General features: G+C 41.6%; 1 protein-coding gene across 1 annotated transcript in view; it reads right to left on the reverse strand.

Annotated features, from left to right (window-relative positions):
- The window catches only part of LOC108545449 (brain-specific angiogenesis inhibitor 1-associated protein 2-like), a gene marked incomplete at its 3' end in the record, with an annotated part of 217,061 nt that overhangs the window by 36,474 nt on the left and 164,202 nt on the right, over positions 1 to 16,385 (reverse strand). The window contains exon 4 of the mRNA XM_017897072.1: positions 15,018 to 15,110. Coding sequence (XP_017752561.1) covers positions 15,018 to 15,110 — 93 coding nt within the window. The remainder of the gene's footprint in view (positions 1 to 15,017; positions 15,111 to 16,385) is intronic.

Raw genomic sequence — 16,385 nt, forward strand, 5'->3', positions numbered from 1 at the left:
TTTATTTCGGACAGTTTAGCGAGTTCCTCATAAATCTCGGGCTGCAAGAAGTTTCCAGAAAGATCGTTCGAAAGGAAGTCTCGGTGGTGAAAGAATGTACGACAAAAGGTTACAAGCATACGTGATCGATGTTACATGGCGGTCGGCGTGGGAAGCGGGACGAGGGACAGAGGAAAACAGGTGAGCAGTGTGGAAAAAGGAAAGGTGTGCGGTGATGAGACAAGTAAAGTAGAAAATTGCAGGCAAGGATCCGTACGAAATTTCACCCCTCGTGTACTTTTAATCTCTCTGGTTTTTTCGCGTCGGGTCGAAGATAACGGGAGATAGGAAACGCGGCTGCCCTCTCGCGAGTCGTCTGAAAATTAAAATTCCAGGAGCCGCTCGCGCCAACGGCCGTGTAAATGCGCTTTAATAATAATGTAAACGCGTAACGAATGGGAGTTAACGCGCGGTCACTTTACCGTGAAACGAGGCGACGCGGCATTTCCAGCGACGCCGGGCGTCGGGACCGGATGGCGGGGTGGGGGTGGGCCGCAGAGGGTCGCGAGGACACGTGGAGGCCGAAATCCGCCCCCTGAATTCCAGCTGCGCTGCCACCCTTCCGCGTCTGTCCACGTACAAACGTACAAACCTGCGTAGCCGTGGTAATACGCATAATTGCATAAAATTACCGGGGCCAAATTATCGGCCGGTGCTTTAAGCGAGCACCGATTACGTCGCGACCTTCCTCACCTCGCGCAACTCTGAATAATTCTTCCACCTACCGGTCCATGTTCGTCGCGTTTTCTTCTTTGCAAAGCACGTGCTTCGAGAATTTTCTTTCTCGCGTAAATTCACTGAAATTTTTATCGATTCAATTTTGTGTCCATAATCGAGTACTCGGGGATGCTCGTATATACTTTCCCCTGGAATATTATATTCTCGCGAATATCGTAAGGTTGAGGGTGGAGGGGTCACACACACAGCAGCATTGATGATGATTAATAATTATCACGTATTAACAAATAACAAATACGGAAAGACTAATTCTACATATTGCTATGCTGGCAATTCACTGACCTCTCACAATACTCTCTCTTCCTACGACTCTTTATGTACTCTAAACTCTCTACACCCTCACTTACCCCCGTCCTTACACCCTTATTTAAATCTTACAATATAATATAAAATATTTTATTATATGGCTAGATTACAATTATTATAGATATTTCGTCTTCGTGTCTGTTACAAGTATCCAATTTTGAGAATGATATTTTAGCAGAAGACAATATTTTTTATATCACACAGCGGTTAAAAAATTGTTAGATAGAGTGAAATGTCTGTAATAATTTTATAATTAATAATAATTAAATTTAACCACTTCGTTTACGATATTACGCGAGATAGGAAATTATGGTAAGGAACTCGGGTGAAACATGAGATTCTCGGGTGAGAACCATAATTCGCAGTTAGGATCCAACGTAAACAAACACTGGTCAGACTCGTAGCTCATTTTCGTCGACCTCCTTCTGTTTCAGTTCCGTGTTATTCTTCGACGTGTTCGGACAAGGTGGCCCAACACGTGCCCGACCTTCCTGTTGATTATGGCACCCGGGATTGGAGCTCATATCGCAAGGTAAGAGAATGAAGCACACGTTGAGAAACGTAGTATTTAATTAAATATTCCGTTATTTTATTCGCATTTGTCTCGTCTTGGCGCGTGTACCGATCGAGCATAACAGTAACGCGAGGCTAAATTTCAAACGTAAATCAACATGGACAATTACTGACGCGAAAGTTAACCAGGGGTGTTGAATTTTGAACGAGGGAGTAGCTTTGCGAATTATTATAGCTTAACATCGCGAATGTAATTATGTAAATAATTCGATGCTCTTGGAAAACATGGCGAGTGAATTATGAGCATGAATAATGGATGTTAGATATAGTTTTAACGCGATTTGCCACGGTTCAATGCCTCGCAAAGGAGGAAGACAATCGACTGGATGGTAAGCTTATTAACGGAGCAGGAAGTCGACAGCAATTATTCGTCTCAGTGTAACACCAGGCTGTGCAACCTGTATCGTGCCGATCTCAAATACGTCTGAAATCCTATTTCTCCGTATAGAAAGGGGTTTGATCGGATTGTCGCGGCTATGCTTCAATTTACCCTATTAAGACCGTCTGCTGTTGATTCTGTCAGCTATCGATACACAATGTTTCCTGATTCCTCCCAATGTGATTAAAGCTGTCCGCATTCGTCGAGAATTTGTTTTACATTAGCTTCAGTAGCATTGCCTCTAATACCTCTGATACCTCATCATCAATGAGTATTCGAAATGGCAATTAACCGGTCGTGTCGTAAAAATTCGACGAGAGATCGGTCGTCCTAATTCGTATTTAAAAGAAGACAAAGATATAGTAATATCTAGTAATTTCTCTAAAATTCCCCCAAGATATTATTTTATTAACCCTATGCACTCGAGCGGCGCCTCTCAGTCGCTATTTAATCAGATTCTAGAGATGGACGTTAATTAATATATCAAATTTACAATTACCCAACGATGCGTGGAATATCGAAGTAATATAATTATACGCCTTAATTTGCATACGATATTTTATTTACCGTTTTATTACCGAAATATCGTCGACTTTATGGCAGAAAGTGTTCGAATTATTATTTTCCTGTAACGAAAAAATCGCCGAGTGCAAAGGGTTAATTTGCGAGCAAGATTCAGGTATATTGGCAACAATAGATGAAATTAAAGTTGAATACGTATAGTAGGATCGCGATACACGGTATAAATTCCTGCGGCAAACTATGAACAGTTCGTCGGACTAAATGTGAATGAAAACCCATTTATAAAACGTTGTCGCATATTTCGGATAGCTCGAATAGCCGCGCGATATTAATTGACATTCAGTTTTAATATCGTCGGCGATATCTTCAATGAGTCGCAGCGGGCGGCAGATTTTTCGCGAAATTCCGGAAGCTCGTTAAACGTATCGCGACGAGAGAATTTGCAATAATTTGCTATTAATGAAATTACTCAGCGTGCATCGATTGTTTGTCCCCTTGTTACGCAGCAATCCGCGTTGGACTAATTGTAGAGAAAAGCAAGCAAACGAGACCAGCGTGAACTTTCAAATAACCGGCGAACGTTCGCCGCGGGAGCACCCTGTTTGTTGCAAATAAACATTATCGATGAATCAACAGAAGAACGTCGATTCGCGAAATGAACATTAATTCTCTCTCTCTTTCTCTCTCTCTTGACCGAAAGAAAAAGCCCGAGTTTCGCTCGTTCCATGGAAATCTGTGGAATTTATTCGAAACTGGCCAGACAGCCGAGATATTCCATCGTTTAGGCTAATCTATATGTAATCATCTCGGGATTATGCAACGTGATATTCGAAAGTCGCGGGAAATTTATTTGCCGTTTTATATAATTTTTCATCCTTTCGCTGCTGTACTATTAATTGCGAGAATATTTTCGATTTGCTAATCGAAGCAATTAACACGGAATTTTTCTTAGTATTAATAAATCCATCGCAATTATGACCGTGAAATCGGAGCTTTTTAAAGTTTTCTTTTTAAAATTGAGTTTAAGGGTTGTTATAATAAACCCTTAAAAGGGATTGTAATAAAGCATTGTAGACAAAGAATCGGTACTAATCGCTCGCTGAAAAACGAAGACATCAACGTAATTTATCGTGACTAATTAACAACTACGTCAGGAGTATAGCTTTCAAGAACATCAAAGGCAGAGTCAGGTGAAACAGACACAAAGCTTAAATTCCTGAGCTTCGCGTAATATATGTACATCGTTAACGAATATTGTTAATAAATTGCACAACCCTTGAGGGAACAAAAATAATTCTATAATATACAGATCGTAATCGTATAATTCCATTGAAAAAATCATTTAAGGGTTGAAATTAATCGAATTTCGACATCTTTATTGCCTGATAAATTATAATATAATTCTATCTATACAAAGAAAAATAATTCTATATATCATGAGAATCGTGAACGTGTCTACGATTTTCGCAAAAGATTACCGATATACACACCCTTCGCGGCAAAGGGGTTGAAGTTAATCGAATTTCGTCATTCTTAACGCCTGATAAATTATAATACAATTTTTTCACAAAGAAAAATAATTCTATATACCATGAAAATAGTAAACGCGTCTACGATTTTCGCAAAAGATTACTCGATATACACACCCTTTTCAGAAAAGGGGTTGAAACGCCTAGAACCATCAGGAGCGTAGAATGGACGAAAATTCGCAACTCGATGACGGCGAACGTCCCACGGCCCAAGAATTAATATCGAATCTTGAACGACAATCTCGTTACACCCTCGAAGGGTGTATTGGGACGAAAGGAGGGCCGCTGCCGTTGAAAAAGGGGCGGGAAACGCGATCGATTTTAAGGAAGAGAGAGAAATGGGAGGGAAAAATCGCGATATTGCCAATTTCGCTATCACGCTTTCATTTCGGCGCCACCCTGCGCTAACATCGTGAGCATCGAATTTTCGCCTGGCGCGAGTTAGGGGTGGGAAAACGAATTTCCTTCGCTATCGCTCTGCTCGCCGTACGCGTTCGCAAAATGCGTTATGTTATGGTAATCGCGTGTAAGACGTTCCCGGATTTATTGCCTCGACGTATGCTCGCCAGAATTATAGAAAAATCCTGACCTGTTTGACAAAGGGATCCCCGCGTGCCTAGGGTGACGACGTCGCTGGCGCAGCTTGGGCGTCGATAAGGAATGGAATACGGATACGGGATCAGTGAAATCCGTTGAAAATACGGCAGTAGATAAACATCGTCATTTGCACAGTCCATCCTTTAGATTATTTTCATCGATTTCTGCTTTCTGTCGCGCATATACAGCCTATGGCGGAGGGGATCCTGTACGTAGTAAAATTTGTTTCAAAAGGGTTGGAACTGTAAGGTAATCTAATGAAAAATTGCTCGACACGGTTATTGCGTTGGTACAGCGGTAGGAAAAGAGCTGTTTATTATTTCTGTACGAGATAATAATGAATAGTAAGTCGGGCACTTGCGAGCGTATTTAATGAAATGATCTATTACAAAGAATTAATTGACGAGTACGGTTTCATTGGGAGAAAATTACGACAGAGATATAAAGCATTGCGACCTCGGCTGGACAGTGTAGCACGACGTATGCAAATAATACGCGGTATAATAAATATTTACGCAACAAATAATTCGTGGCAGACTGGCTGTAATTAAGTAAAATTGGGACAAATGCAGCACACAGTGTATTTTGCAAGCAAATGAGCAAACAGGAATAACCCAAATAAATGCAGAGGCATAATTTGTAACATAAATAAACGTATGTAAATTCGGAAATTGGTGGTGCATTTGTGTAAATCTTAATATTATATCGTAAATCAACACGTTCAGCGGGAAGGGTTGCAATTTATAATATGGCTACCACGGTTACCCCCGATACAGTGGATGCAAATTAAAATCCAAATAATTCCGCGATTATTTTAATATCAGTCTCTCAAATACCGAGTAAAATCCCGATCATTTCTAATCTTCTGTTTTACAATTTATCATTTCTCTGACATCCGAATTTAAAAAATTTCAAGTTTTCCAAGCGCACCCCTCAGCAGAAACTTAAAGCTCCTCGACTTTCTCGGTTCGCTTGAAATATCGCTTTACCACAGGAGCTAATCTTAAAATAAAAGTAGAGAGAAGATAAAGCTAACTTTGCAGGTGGACCGCGATAATCGAGGTCAACATAAAAGGTATTCGAACAGGGTTAAGCTATTGATCGGGGGCTCCTCGATCAATCTGTCGAACACGACTTTTCAATTTCCACGACGCATAGAGGTTGCAAGCTGGCCATGGAGGTCGAGTGAAACCTCTAAAGAGACCGCTGGAAATTCGAGTGCTGACTCCGGGTTAGAATTAGAAAGGATTATCAGATCAAACGATGGATGCTGACTGCAACTCGTATCGATAAATCTCACTGATGAAGACCGCTCTAGAGCGGTGCGCTTGATTAAATCGACTGACCCACTAAGGCAAGCATTAATCCGTCAACGAAATTGTTTTAATCACGTGGAGATTTTCCGCGTTAATCCGCGTGCCAAAGTCATTGGCTCCTCTAATTTCCTTTACGTTTCGGACGTTTTCGATAACCGTATTTGACGGGCAAAAGGGGCGAAATTGCACGGATTATTATGGGATTCCGTTGAAATACTATCGCGAATATCGGTTTGGAATATTATTCCTATGAATATTAATATTTTCGGCATTCGTATATGTCGAATAATTGGCATATAATTTTACACAGGAGTACACTGATTATATTAAAATCGTGCACCGTCACGTACGCGCGTGTCGCCATAAGTGTCGATAAGGTTAGCCCGCGATCGAAATATGCCTAGTTCAGGAACTTGCGTTTCAACGAGCAGTGTCAGCCAAATTACCGATTCAAGTGATCGATACCGACTACAAGCCGCAATGGAGACCCGGATGCACGTGTTCCACCTATCTCGAAATCGAATTCCGCGTATTATGGCAATTCGAATTACCGAAAACCTCGGTCTAGCCGGTGCTCCGTATTTAACGTTTTATCGCGAGCCTTTTGGCCAACCGGGTCTGCAAATGGGGCTTGAAATTCGCGGTATCTGAAATTGTCGTTTTACTTATGGAAATTGAAGCTATCTTCCTCGAGTGCAAAAGATTTCCCGAAATATTGCCCATTAACGTCCGACCAATGCTGCAATATCCACGAGGAGTCACTCGATCGGGAAGTGAATTTTACTCGAAATCGTGGTCATTTAAAAAATGGCTGCTATTACTTCTAAAGGAGAATTTGGTAGGAAAGATCAGGATAAAAATTCCTGTTTATTTACGTAGCCGAATTTTTACAGCGGCGCAAAGGAAATAAATCACAACGAGACCATTTTGAGTTATTCTAAAAATGGCCATGATTACTTCTAAGGGAGGATTATTTGGTAGGTAGGATTAGGAAAATTCCTGTTTATTTCGAATTTTTATATCGGTGTTAGGGTAATAAATTATAACATTTTGAGCTATTTCAGAAATTTTTACATCGGTGCAAAGGAAATGAATTACAACGAGACCATTTTGAGTTATTTTAAAAATGGCCACGATTACTTCTAAGCGAGGATTATTTGGTAGGTAGGATTAGGAAAATTCCTGTTTATTTCGAATTTTTATATCGGTGTTAGGGTAATAAATTATAACATTTTGAGCTATCTCAGAAATTTTTACATCGCTGCAAAGGAAATGAATTACAACGAGACCATTTTGAGTTATTTTAAAAATGGCCATGATTACTTCTAAGGGAGGATTATTTGGTAGGTAGGATTAGGAAAATTCCTGTTTATTTCGAATTTTTATATCGGTGTTAGGGTAATAAATTATAACATTTTGAGCTATCTCAGAAATTTTTACATCGGTGCAAAGGAAATGAATTACAACGAGACCATTTTGAGTTATTTTAAAAATGGCCACGATTACTTCTAAGGGAGGATTATTTGGTAGGTAGGATTAGGAAAATTCCTGTTTATTTCGAATTTTTATATCGGTGTTAGGGTAATAAATTATAACATTTTGAGCTATCTCAGAAATTTTTACATCGGTGCAAAGGAAATGAATTACAACGAGACCATTTTGAGTTATTTTAAAAATGGCCACGATTACTTCTAAGGGAGGATTATTTGGTAGGTAGGATTAGGAAAATTCCTGTTTATTTCGAATTTTTATATCGGTGTTAGGGTAATAAATTATAACATTTTCAGCTATCTCAGAAATTTTTACATCGGTGCAAAGGAAATGAATTACAACGAGACCATTTTGAGTTGTTTTAAAAATGGCTACGATTACTTCGGAAGGAGGATTAGTAGGAAAATTCCTGTTCATTTATTCCAGTTTGTTTCGAATTTTTATATCGCTGTGAAGGTAATAAGTTATAATATATTGAGTTATCTCAGAAATCGTGATTATTCTCAAAGTGGGTAAATTTCGTAGGGAAAAATTCGGAAATTTATATTTATTTAATCGGATTTTAGTATCCAAGTGAAGAAAATAAAATATGGGATTGAATCTTTGAGTCTTCTCATTAAGAAATAATACTCTTTTCACTGGTTGCTTCTTAATTATTGGATGGGTATTCCTAATTTGACATTTCATTTTCACAGGTTCGCCATAACTAATTCTCTCCCGACTGCACCAAGTACACAGCAAAATTCAATATCGATTTTCCCAAACAACCTCGATATAAGCTTCTCGATATCCAATTCATTTCGTGTTAGCAAATACGACTTGGTCTCTTATCGATCGTAATTAACTCCACGTTTTCGATATTTTATACCCATGTTCGCAGTGCTCTATTCACGGTACACAATAGACCTAGGTCCGTACTTAATTGTCGAATTCTCGGAACATATAAAATTTCGAAACTCGAGATGCTGATTTTATTTTACACGCGGAATATTTCACCTCGAAACTAGAAATATTGATCAAATTTTTGCATAAACCTTTGTTAATACTAAGACTACCAAACTAGTCAGAATGACTCGTTTTAACTCTTTGTGGCACAGTATTTCAGATAATAAAATAGACCCGTGTTGCATAGAAATTTTATTGCGTTTGAAATGAAACCAAATTGGTATATTTTTATTAATAAAGGAATCAAAAAATGTAAAAACATAAAACCGGGAAAAAGAGATTAATAAGATAAATAAGGCGAAATATAAACCTATGTGCATGCAACTATTGCAATATTTCGAGGTGGGACTAAAAATGTCCCACAATGCAATACAGTGCATGAAAAAGGTGGGACACTTTTAATCCCATCGTTCCCCAAAGAGGGGGCTCTCTTTATCCCCGCAAAATTCGAATATGATCGTAATAACGTATGTATGTATGCGTACGTATATATCCTTTATTTCCATTGCACTGCTTTAATTCTCATTAATAATATATATTATATTTAGGTACTAATTACAGCCGGTAGTTCCAGCGTTAATCACAGCTAAGTGAAACGTAAAATATATTTTCCGGGTCCAACTGATTTTCCTCCATCCGTCGCAGTACCCCAATTAAAATATTGTTCCATTTTTCTGCATCGTTTCGAGGATCGCGAAAAAAGCGGGAAACTCGAAAGTTTCTTCGATTTAGAGGGCTTTCGAGGAAGCCGTCTATAGAGTAGGATGCTAAAAGCGGGGAAATAAAAGCGAACGCGACTGCACGAGAAGCGTGTCGCGTAATGAAAACGGAAAGAGTAACAATTCGTTCTTTTCCCGCTTCTGTTCAAATAATTAAAAGTTTAATTTAGTTTGGACCTGGGCCGGAGAGTCGCATGTCTAAATTGAACGAGTTTGTCTCTCTGCAGGCGTGTGTCGTTCCTCAGTTGACAAAAGTCCGTCGATTTAAACTTGAGTCGCCGGATTCCTCGGTGAGCAAGTTTGAAAGGTTCGTTGCGGAAGCAAAGGAAATCCCTGCACTATTCAGGAAACGCCTCTCCACGGGTAAACCGTCGATGGAACCCGAAACGATCGGTCGGAGGATGTTTCGCAATAACGGAAGGCAACTCGCAACGTTCGACTAATCGATCCTGCCAACGAGATCGATGGCCCGTTGTCGCGAATAATTCGGCCCACGCGGTTAGACGAAAAGTCTCGCTGGATTTTTGAATTAATTCCCGTACAATGCCCATTGAAATCTTGCGCATTCAGGTGGAAATTTCTATGACCGGTATTGACATCTTTCCCGACGATTCATATTCGCTACAAAAGTCGCTTTCCGTTGTTCAACCGTTCCAATGGCTCACGATCGAAGGCTGGCCGAACGTTCCCGGAATTGAATATCGAAAAGTGCTTGCAGAAACAATAAGGTTCGCTGTTGTTTCTCGACCTAGCTTCCGGTGAAGCGTGTTACGACGATTCGCAAGTTTGTTCTTCATTGACGCGGCTGCAACTCCGGCATCCTGGGTCGTTGAGAGAATCGAGGGGTAGTTTGGACTTGGGGTGACGTAAAAATATCGGGGCGAAAGGTTTCGGACGAGTCGCAAATTTATTTCGCTTCTCGTGAAATTTTTGACAGGAGGAAAATTTATCAGAAATTTTCCGACAGTGACTATTATTTCGAAGTAACGAAGTAGCAACTGGAATTAAGGGACAAAGAAATTCGAGAGAATCTAGGGGTAATTTGGACTCGGAGTGGCGTAAAAATATCGGGGCGAAAGGTTTCGGACGAATCGCAAATTTATTTCGCTTCTCGTGAAATTTTTGACAGGAGGAAAATTTATCAGAAATTTTCCTGCAGAGCCATTGCCGAGATATTTTCCGACAGTGACTATTATTCCGAAGTAACGAAGTAACAACGGGTATTAAGGGGCAAAGAAACAGCCGAGACAATAGAGGGAACAGTGGTATGTAGGAACAGTCGATAATTGTACAACGATCGTAGCAAGTATAATGATCGAAGCAAAGCGCGGAAAAGCCCGCAGCTCCCCAGAGTGATTTATTACGAAATGGTACGCGTGTTTCTTATTTTGCATGGAAACGAAGTGGAAACGGGAAGAAAGACGAATGCCGCGTCATTCGTCACTGCAGAATTTAATAAGGAGGCAGTAAAGAGGGGAATAAAAGTATGCAGTATCCCGGGAGGAAGTTAGGCGCGTCTAATGAAAATTGAGTTCTGCAAAGGGGAGAACGTTTAGTCAACATAGTCTACGCGGCAAGTTTCCGAAGGCATCTCTTTAACGAGTGCAAATTGGCGTACACTGGAAAACTGCCAGACGGCCAAATGGAGGTAATAAGATATTCCAGCCCGCTACCCATCGATTGTTGCAAGAAACTCCGAGTGTCTCCCTTCAGCAGCGCGACACTTCACCGATAACAGTCAATTTTCCGGAAATTTCCTTTCGATTCCTTATCGTTCGTCCCCTCCTCTCCCCGGCAACGTTTCACCCTCGTTACACCGCGTAATTGAATCGCGCAGTTTTACAATTTCCATCGCGACGAGTTACGCGGGATTGAAGCAACAACTCGGGCACGCTGTTAGAAACGGATGATCGGAGGTAGCCGAGATGTGGGAACAATTTAAGTTAAAGCAAGTTTAATTGGAAGAGGAACACCCGTCGTCGTGTGAAATTGCAAGTAAGCCTGATGGAACGATAATTTATCTGTTTTATTCTTATCCGTGGCCAGCCGCAACGACAAATAATAATAGGGTAACCCTATTTCGAGGTAGCACACACAGGCCAGAGTTTAAATTGGAAGGCGCCCTAGGGCGTCTCGTATGCACTTAACGGGGGTTATATCCAGGGCTCGGATATTCTACCCAACCACCGATTGCAGTTAACTTCGCCCACTATCCGTGAGGATGATACAACGTAGGCGTGTTCGGCAACTCGTTTTGTATTATCTTTCAAAACAGTGCTCCGCTCGAGAAATCCTTACGTTTAATTACTTGCATCATGTTTCGAAATAGTCGACTGGGTATATAAGAAGATTCGCAATTTTTCTATATTGGATACGCGAGTTATGACGCTTTTTTGTTGGATAAATTTAACGATTATAATTATCGATGATTCGACAGGAGTTCTCGTTCCGATCGTTTCGAGCTGTTCGATTTTTCTTATAAACAAACGTGTAATACAGGAGATGTTTAAGTATAATAGATAAATGCAATAATTATCGATGCTTCAATAGGGGTTGTTCTCCTTCTATTCGTTTCGAGCTGTTCGATTTTCCTTATAAACAAATATGCAATACAGGGGATGTTTAAGTGTAATGGATAAGTGCAATAATTATCGATGCCTCAATAGGGGTTGTTCTCCTATTCGTTTCGAGCTGTTCGATTTTCCTTATAAACAAATATGCAATACAGGGGATGTTTAAGTGTAATGGATAAGTGCAATAATTATCGATGCTTCAACAGGGGTGTTCTCGTTCTATTCTTTTCGAGCTGTTTGATTTTCCTTATAAACAAATATGCAATACAGGGGATGTTTAAGTGTAATGGATAAGTGCAATAATTATCGATGCCTCAATAGGGGTTGTTCTCCTATTCGTTTCGATCTGTTCGATTTTCCTTATAAACAAATATGCAATACAGGGGATGTTTAAGTGTAATGGATAAGTGCAATAATTATCGATGCTTCAACAGGGGTTGTTCTCCTTCTATTCGTTTCGAGCTGTTCGATTTTCCTTATAAACAAATATGCAATACAGGGGATGTTTAAGTGTAATGGATAAGTGCAATAATTATCGATGCCTCAATAGGGGTTGTTCTCCTATTCGTTTCGAGCTGTTCGATTTTCCTTATAAACAAATATATAATACAGGGGACGTTTAAATGTAATGGATAAATGTAGTAATTATCGATGCTTCAACAGGGGTTGTTCTCGCTCCATCCATTTCGAGCTATTCGATTTCTTTTTGTGGGGGACATGTGTAATATATTCATATTTAAAGAGAATATTTATTAAAATGTTTATTATAATAATTTAGGATACTTGAGGATGCTATAAGAATTTTTTCAGATTTTTTTTTTTAAACTATTATTCATAGTATAGATGAATGTATTTGTAATAATTGTTATTTGCATTTTTGCAGATTCTATGATGCTCGAGACTCGAAGATGGAAGTTGCAAACAATGTTCCACTTGGAGTTCTATCATCCTGAGGCGAAAGTTTACCTCGTTAGAAGTTTCGGTGAGTACAGATATCGACCTACACTTTCTAATTATTTGGTATAAATACGATATGTTCGTACTCGTATTGCTAATTAGTATCACAGTAATATGACACACGTTTCTGAAATCCACATCGATTCTTTTTCCATTGCGATATGATATGGAGGAAGAACTTGAACGCGTTTAGAAATAAATATAATTGTCTTGACTTCTCAGTCATTGATAAATATTGATAAATCTAGTACAAGACGTACGCGGTAGTCCGAAAAATTAGATTATTCTGTGAATAGAGCTCATCCACCTGCAGCATCTGACATGACCATGACAGATCTATCATATATTCCAAAATATTCATAAAGTCTCGTAAAAATTCGTAAAAAAGAGATTCCTAATTTCCCTTTATCACTACCAAACAATCTCGCGTTATCTCGATTACTTAAAGCCCCCTTCCAATACGGAGAAAAATCTTGCAAGGAAGATTGCAGTGGCGCGGACACGCGCGACACGTCGCGTGGAAAATTCCGAGCGAGTACAGTGCAATTCGTTTGGATTCGAATGGGATTTCTCGTTGAGACCGAGAAACAAATAAAACTTGCGTCGCAGTTGGGCAGCTTCCTAAGACTCGCCTCCGTCTCGCGCGTTCGTTTCTTACCTCGAGGCTGACCGGGACTCGGAGGTTATCGACCCAGCCCTTAATACGTACACTTATCACGCTGCAATGATCCTGTTAGCAACTTTTTTCCAACCCCCTCCGTGCCCCGTGCACAGGCATAAGGCCGGCGGTGCGAGACAGACGGTTAAACGGGTGAACCTTTATTGGCTTTGGAAGCCACGAGAGTGCTCGTCCTGCGTTCCTCTCGCACCGACAGGCGAAACTTCGTCGAAGGTAAGAAAAAATGCGACTCGCGCTCGTTCCACCCTTTTCAGCGAGTGTTAATTCATTTTACGGACCACCCGGTACCCCGTGAGTGGAAAATTCGGGCCGAGACAAAAGGGTAGCAAGGCTTTTTAATTCGCTATAGAGACAGAGAGGGCGAAACAAATACAGATTCGTACTTCGTTATTTCATTCCCATCTCGCGGGGTAGGATAAATGAGGGTAAATAAAAGGATAGATAAAGGAGTGAAATTTTAAGCACGGAGTTCGCCATGATGGAACCGCGGTCGCGCAGAATTCGCTGCAGCCGCCATTGCAACGATCTCCGCGAATTACCGACAGTTTAGTGCTTATCGTTAGCGAATTTTAACATAGGCGTTTGTAACAGTACCACGTTGGTCCGTGTAACGATATCGAAACATCGGTGGCCCGGGTTAATTATTCTATTATCGTGCAATTACTTTACAACTATATTACAATGCGTTCCTTGTTGCCCCATCGGGCGTTAATTTCGACGTGGCAACAGGCCGTGAATTATTTCATCAAACGTATTAGGATTATCGCATTCGACGATATTAATACATTGTCATGCGTTAATACGTTTCGAAAGCAGCCTATCCGAGCCCCCCTCTCCCCTCTCCCCGAACTCGGCGTGTCATGGTAGAAAAAATATACTTTCCCCTATGCTTTGCGCCCCGTTTTTCATTGCGAAAGTTAGCGGCACGGATCGAGGACCCGTGAAAGCGAACGAAACAAATCGATTCGAATTTAAATTCTTATTAATTCGGCGCGTCGGCCGGACCATGTTTGCCGGCCATTAAAATCACCGAAAACAATTAAAAACGTGCCGGCTGTATATCAATCGGCATGCTGGCCGATTTTAATTGCGCCCGGCTCTCTATTAACTCGCTATAAATATCGCCGGCTGCGTCGCCGTAATTGAAATAATTATCACGGAACGCGGGCAATCTGGTAATTAAGAGGCGCATCGAAACGAAGACAAAGTCGTGGGGATGAAAAACTGCTGGTCTAAATTCAACGCGTGCCCGGGCAAAAGCGCTCGAACAAAGCGTAACGATCGGCACAAACAAATTTTCCGGCCATACAGCCACGCCGCGATACAACGATTTATTTCCCCGTCTAATGATGCGTGCAACGCTAATTAATTAACCTCCGCCGACGCAGCTGTCGTTTAAGAACCGACTAGAGCTCGCGTTCATTCGCCGATAATTACGTGACAAATTTTAATTAATTCACCGTAATTACGTCGAACGACGAACCTCGGTGTCCTCCGGTTCGACACGCGTCGCGTCTCGCGTACGCTCGCTGGTGCATCGCGTTTCGTTGCGAATTTCCGCCATTTTTCCCGCGGTATCGCGTCACGTCGTGGTAGACGGGACGAGAAAAGACGGGGGGAAGAGGGAAAAAGATAAAAAGATTGCGAGACTTACCGACATCCTTGGAACCACCCCATGTGCCCAGTTGCGCCTGGCGTGCTAATCGAGACAATGCGTCGACGTAGACGCGGGATGCGGCTGCGGCTCCTGGAAAATAACCAAACGCACAGGGTTAATATAACACGGGTGAACAGCAGGTGTACTCGCGATTTCCTCTGCCCTGCTCGTTTTTTCCACGGCGATAATTCAAGCCGGCTCGCTACTTTCTCTCTAATTAAAAGGGTCCGCGCGCCGAGATATATGGAGTCTTAATCGTATGGAAGTTTTATCGATTCGCTCGGGCAGGCAGCGACGTTTTAATTTCTCCCGGGAATTATCCAACAATTGCCACGCTTTTTCTTTCCGTCTGCGTTCGATTATATTTTAATTTCTCTTCCTCTACGCGCGCGTTAATATTAATGATCGCCCGGCGAATAATGGCTGGCTCCTTGGCCTTCCGTTTTTCTTTCCTGATAGATCAACGCGCGCCAATTCTATGCTCCGGTTTCTCCCGCAACGAGCACGAGCATGGGAACCCGTCCGCGAGCGTTGCATTCGCGTATTCTTCCTCGGTAATCGTTCCGGCACTCTCGTTTTTTTTTATTATTTCCACGACCGAGGTAACAGACCCGCCAAGAGTCACCGAGGATTGTGAAAACTTCGTTAACGTTAGCGCGCGCGCGATGCCCGCCATTAGCCGTGCGGGCCGCAACAAAATGGCCGTGTCGCGGTGGCTCGTACGTGGCCCACGGCGAACGGGTTGACGAGTAAAAACGCTGTTAGAAGAGCTCTGGTTATCGATAAAGAACGATCATTTGCCACGAGAACTCCTCGTTAAAAGCTATGGGTCGGAAAAATTGGGACGGCACCGGGAAGAACGCGGAACGAGGAGGGTGGATCGGTGGAAATTGGCGGTGTGTACCCTGTTTCCTCCGGCGGAGGATCCCTCATAAATACGAGGGTTGTTTGGTTCGTAACTGGCTGCCGTGGCACGGAAAAAAGAGGAAAAGGAGGGAAGAAAAGCTCGGACGAGAGAGGTGGGATAGGAACGTGCTGTATCTCGAAAAGAATGAACTTGTATAAAAGTGTAGGGGTTGTTTTATGGCAAACGAAGAGCGGATCGTTCTCCTTTTGTCCTCTCAAGATCAGGCTGCGTCCTTCCGGGAGAAAAGTGGACACTTCGGATTTAATTGTAATGACGCGAGCGTCCGGACAACCGGAATAGAAAGCTTCGAGAGCTTTGTTTCAACGGGAAAATGGATCAGGGTACTTCTCGCAAATTTTATTGATCGCCCATCTATCGGCTCTTGGCCGTGCGCTGGTCAATTGTAAAGTAGAGTTACGATAAGCAACCCCGAGTTTTATATTTTATTCCCCCAATTT

The sequence above is a fragment of the Eufriesea mexicana genome, unplaced genomic scaffold, assembly GCF_001483705.2.
Source record: "Eufriesea mexicana isolate 0111107269 unplaced genomic scaffold, ASM148370v2 scaffold422, whole genome shotgun sequence".
Lineage (NCBI taxonomy): Eukaryota > Metazoa > Arthropoda > Insecta > Hymenoptera > Apidae > Eufriesea > Eufriesea mexicana.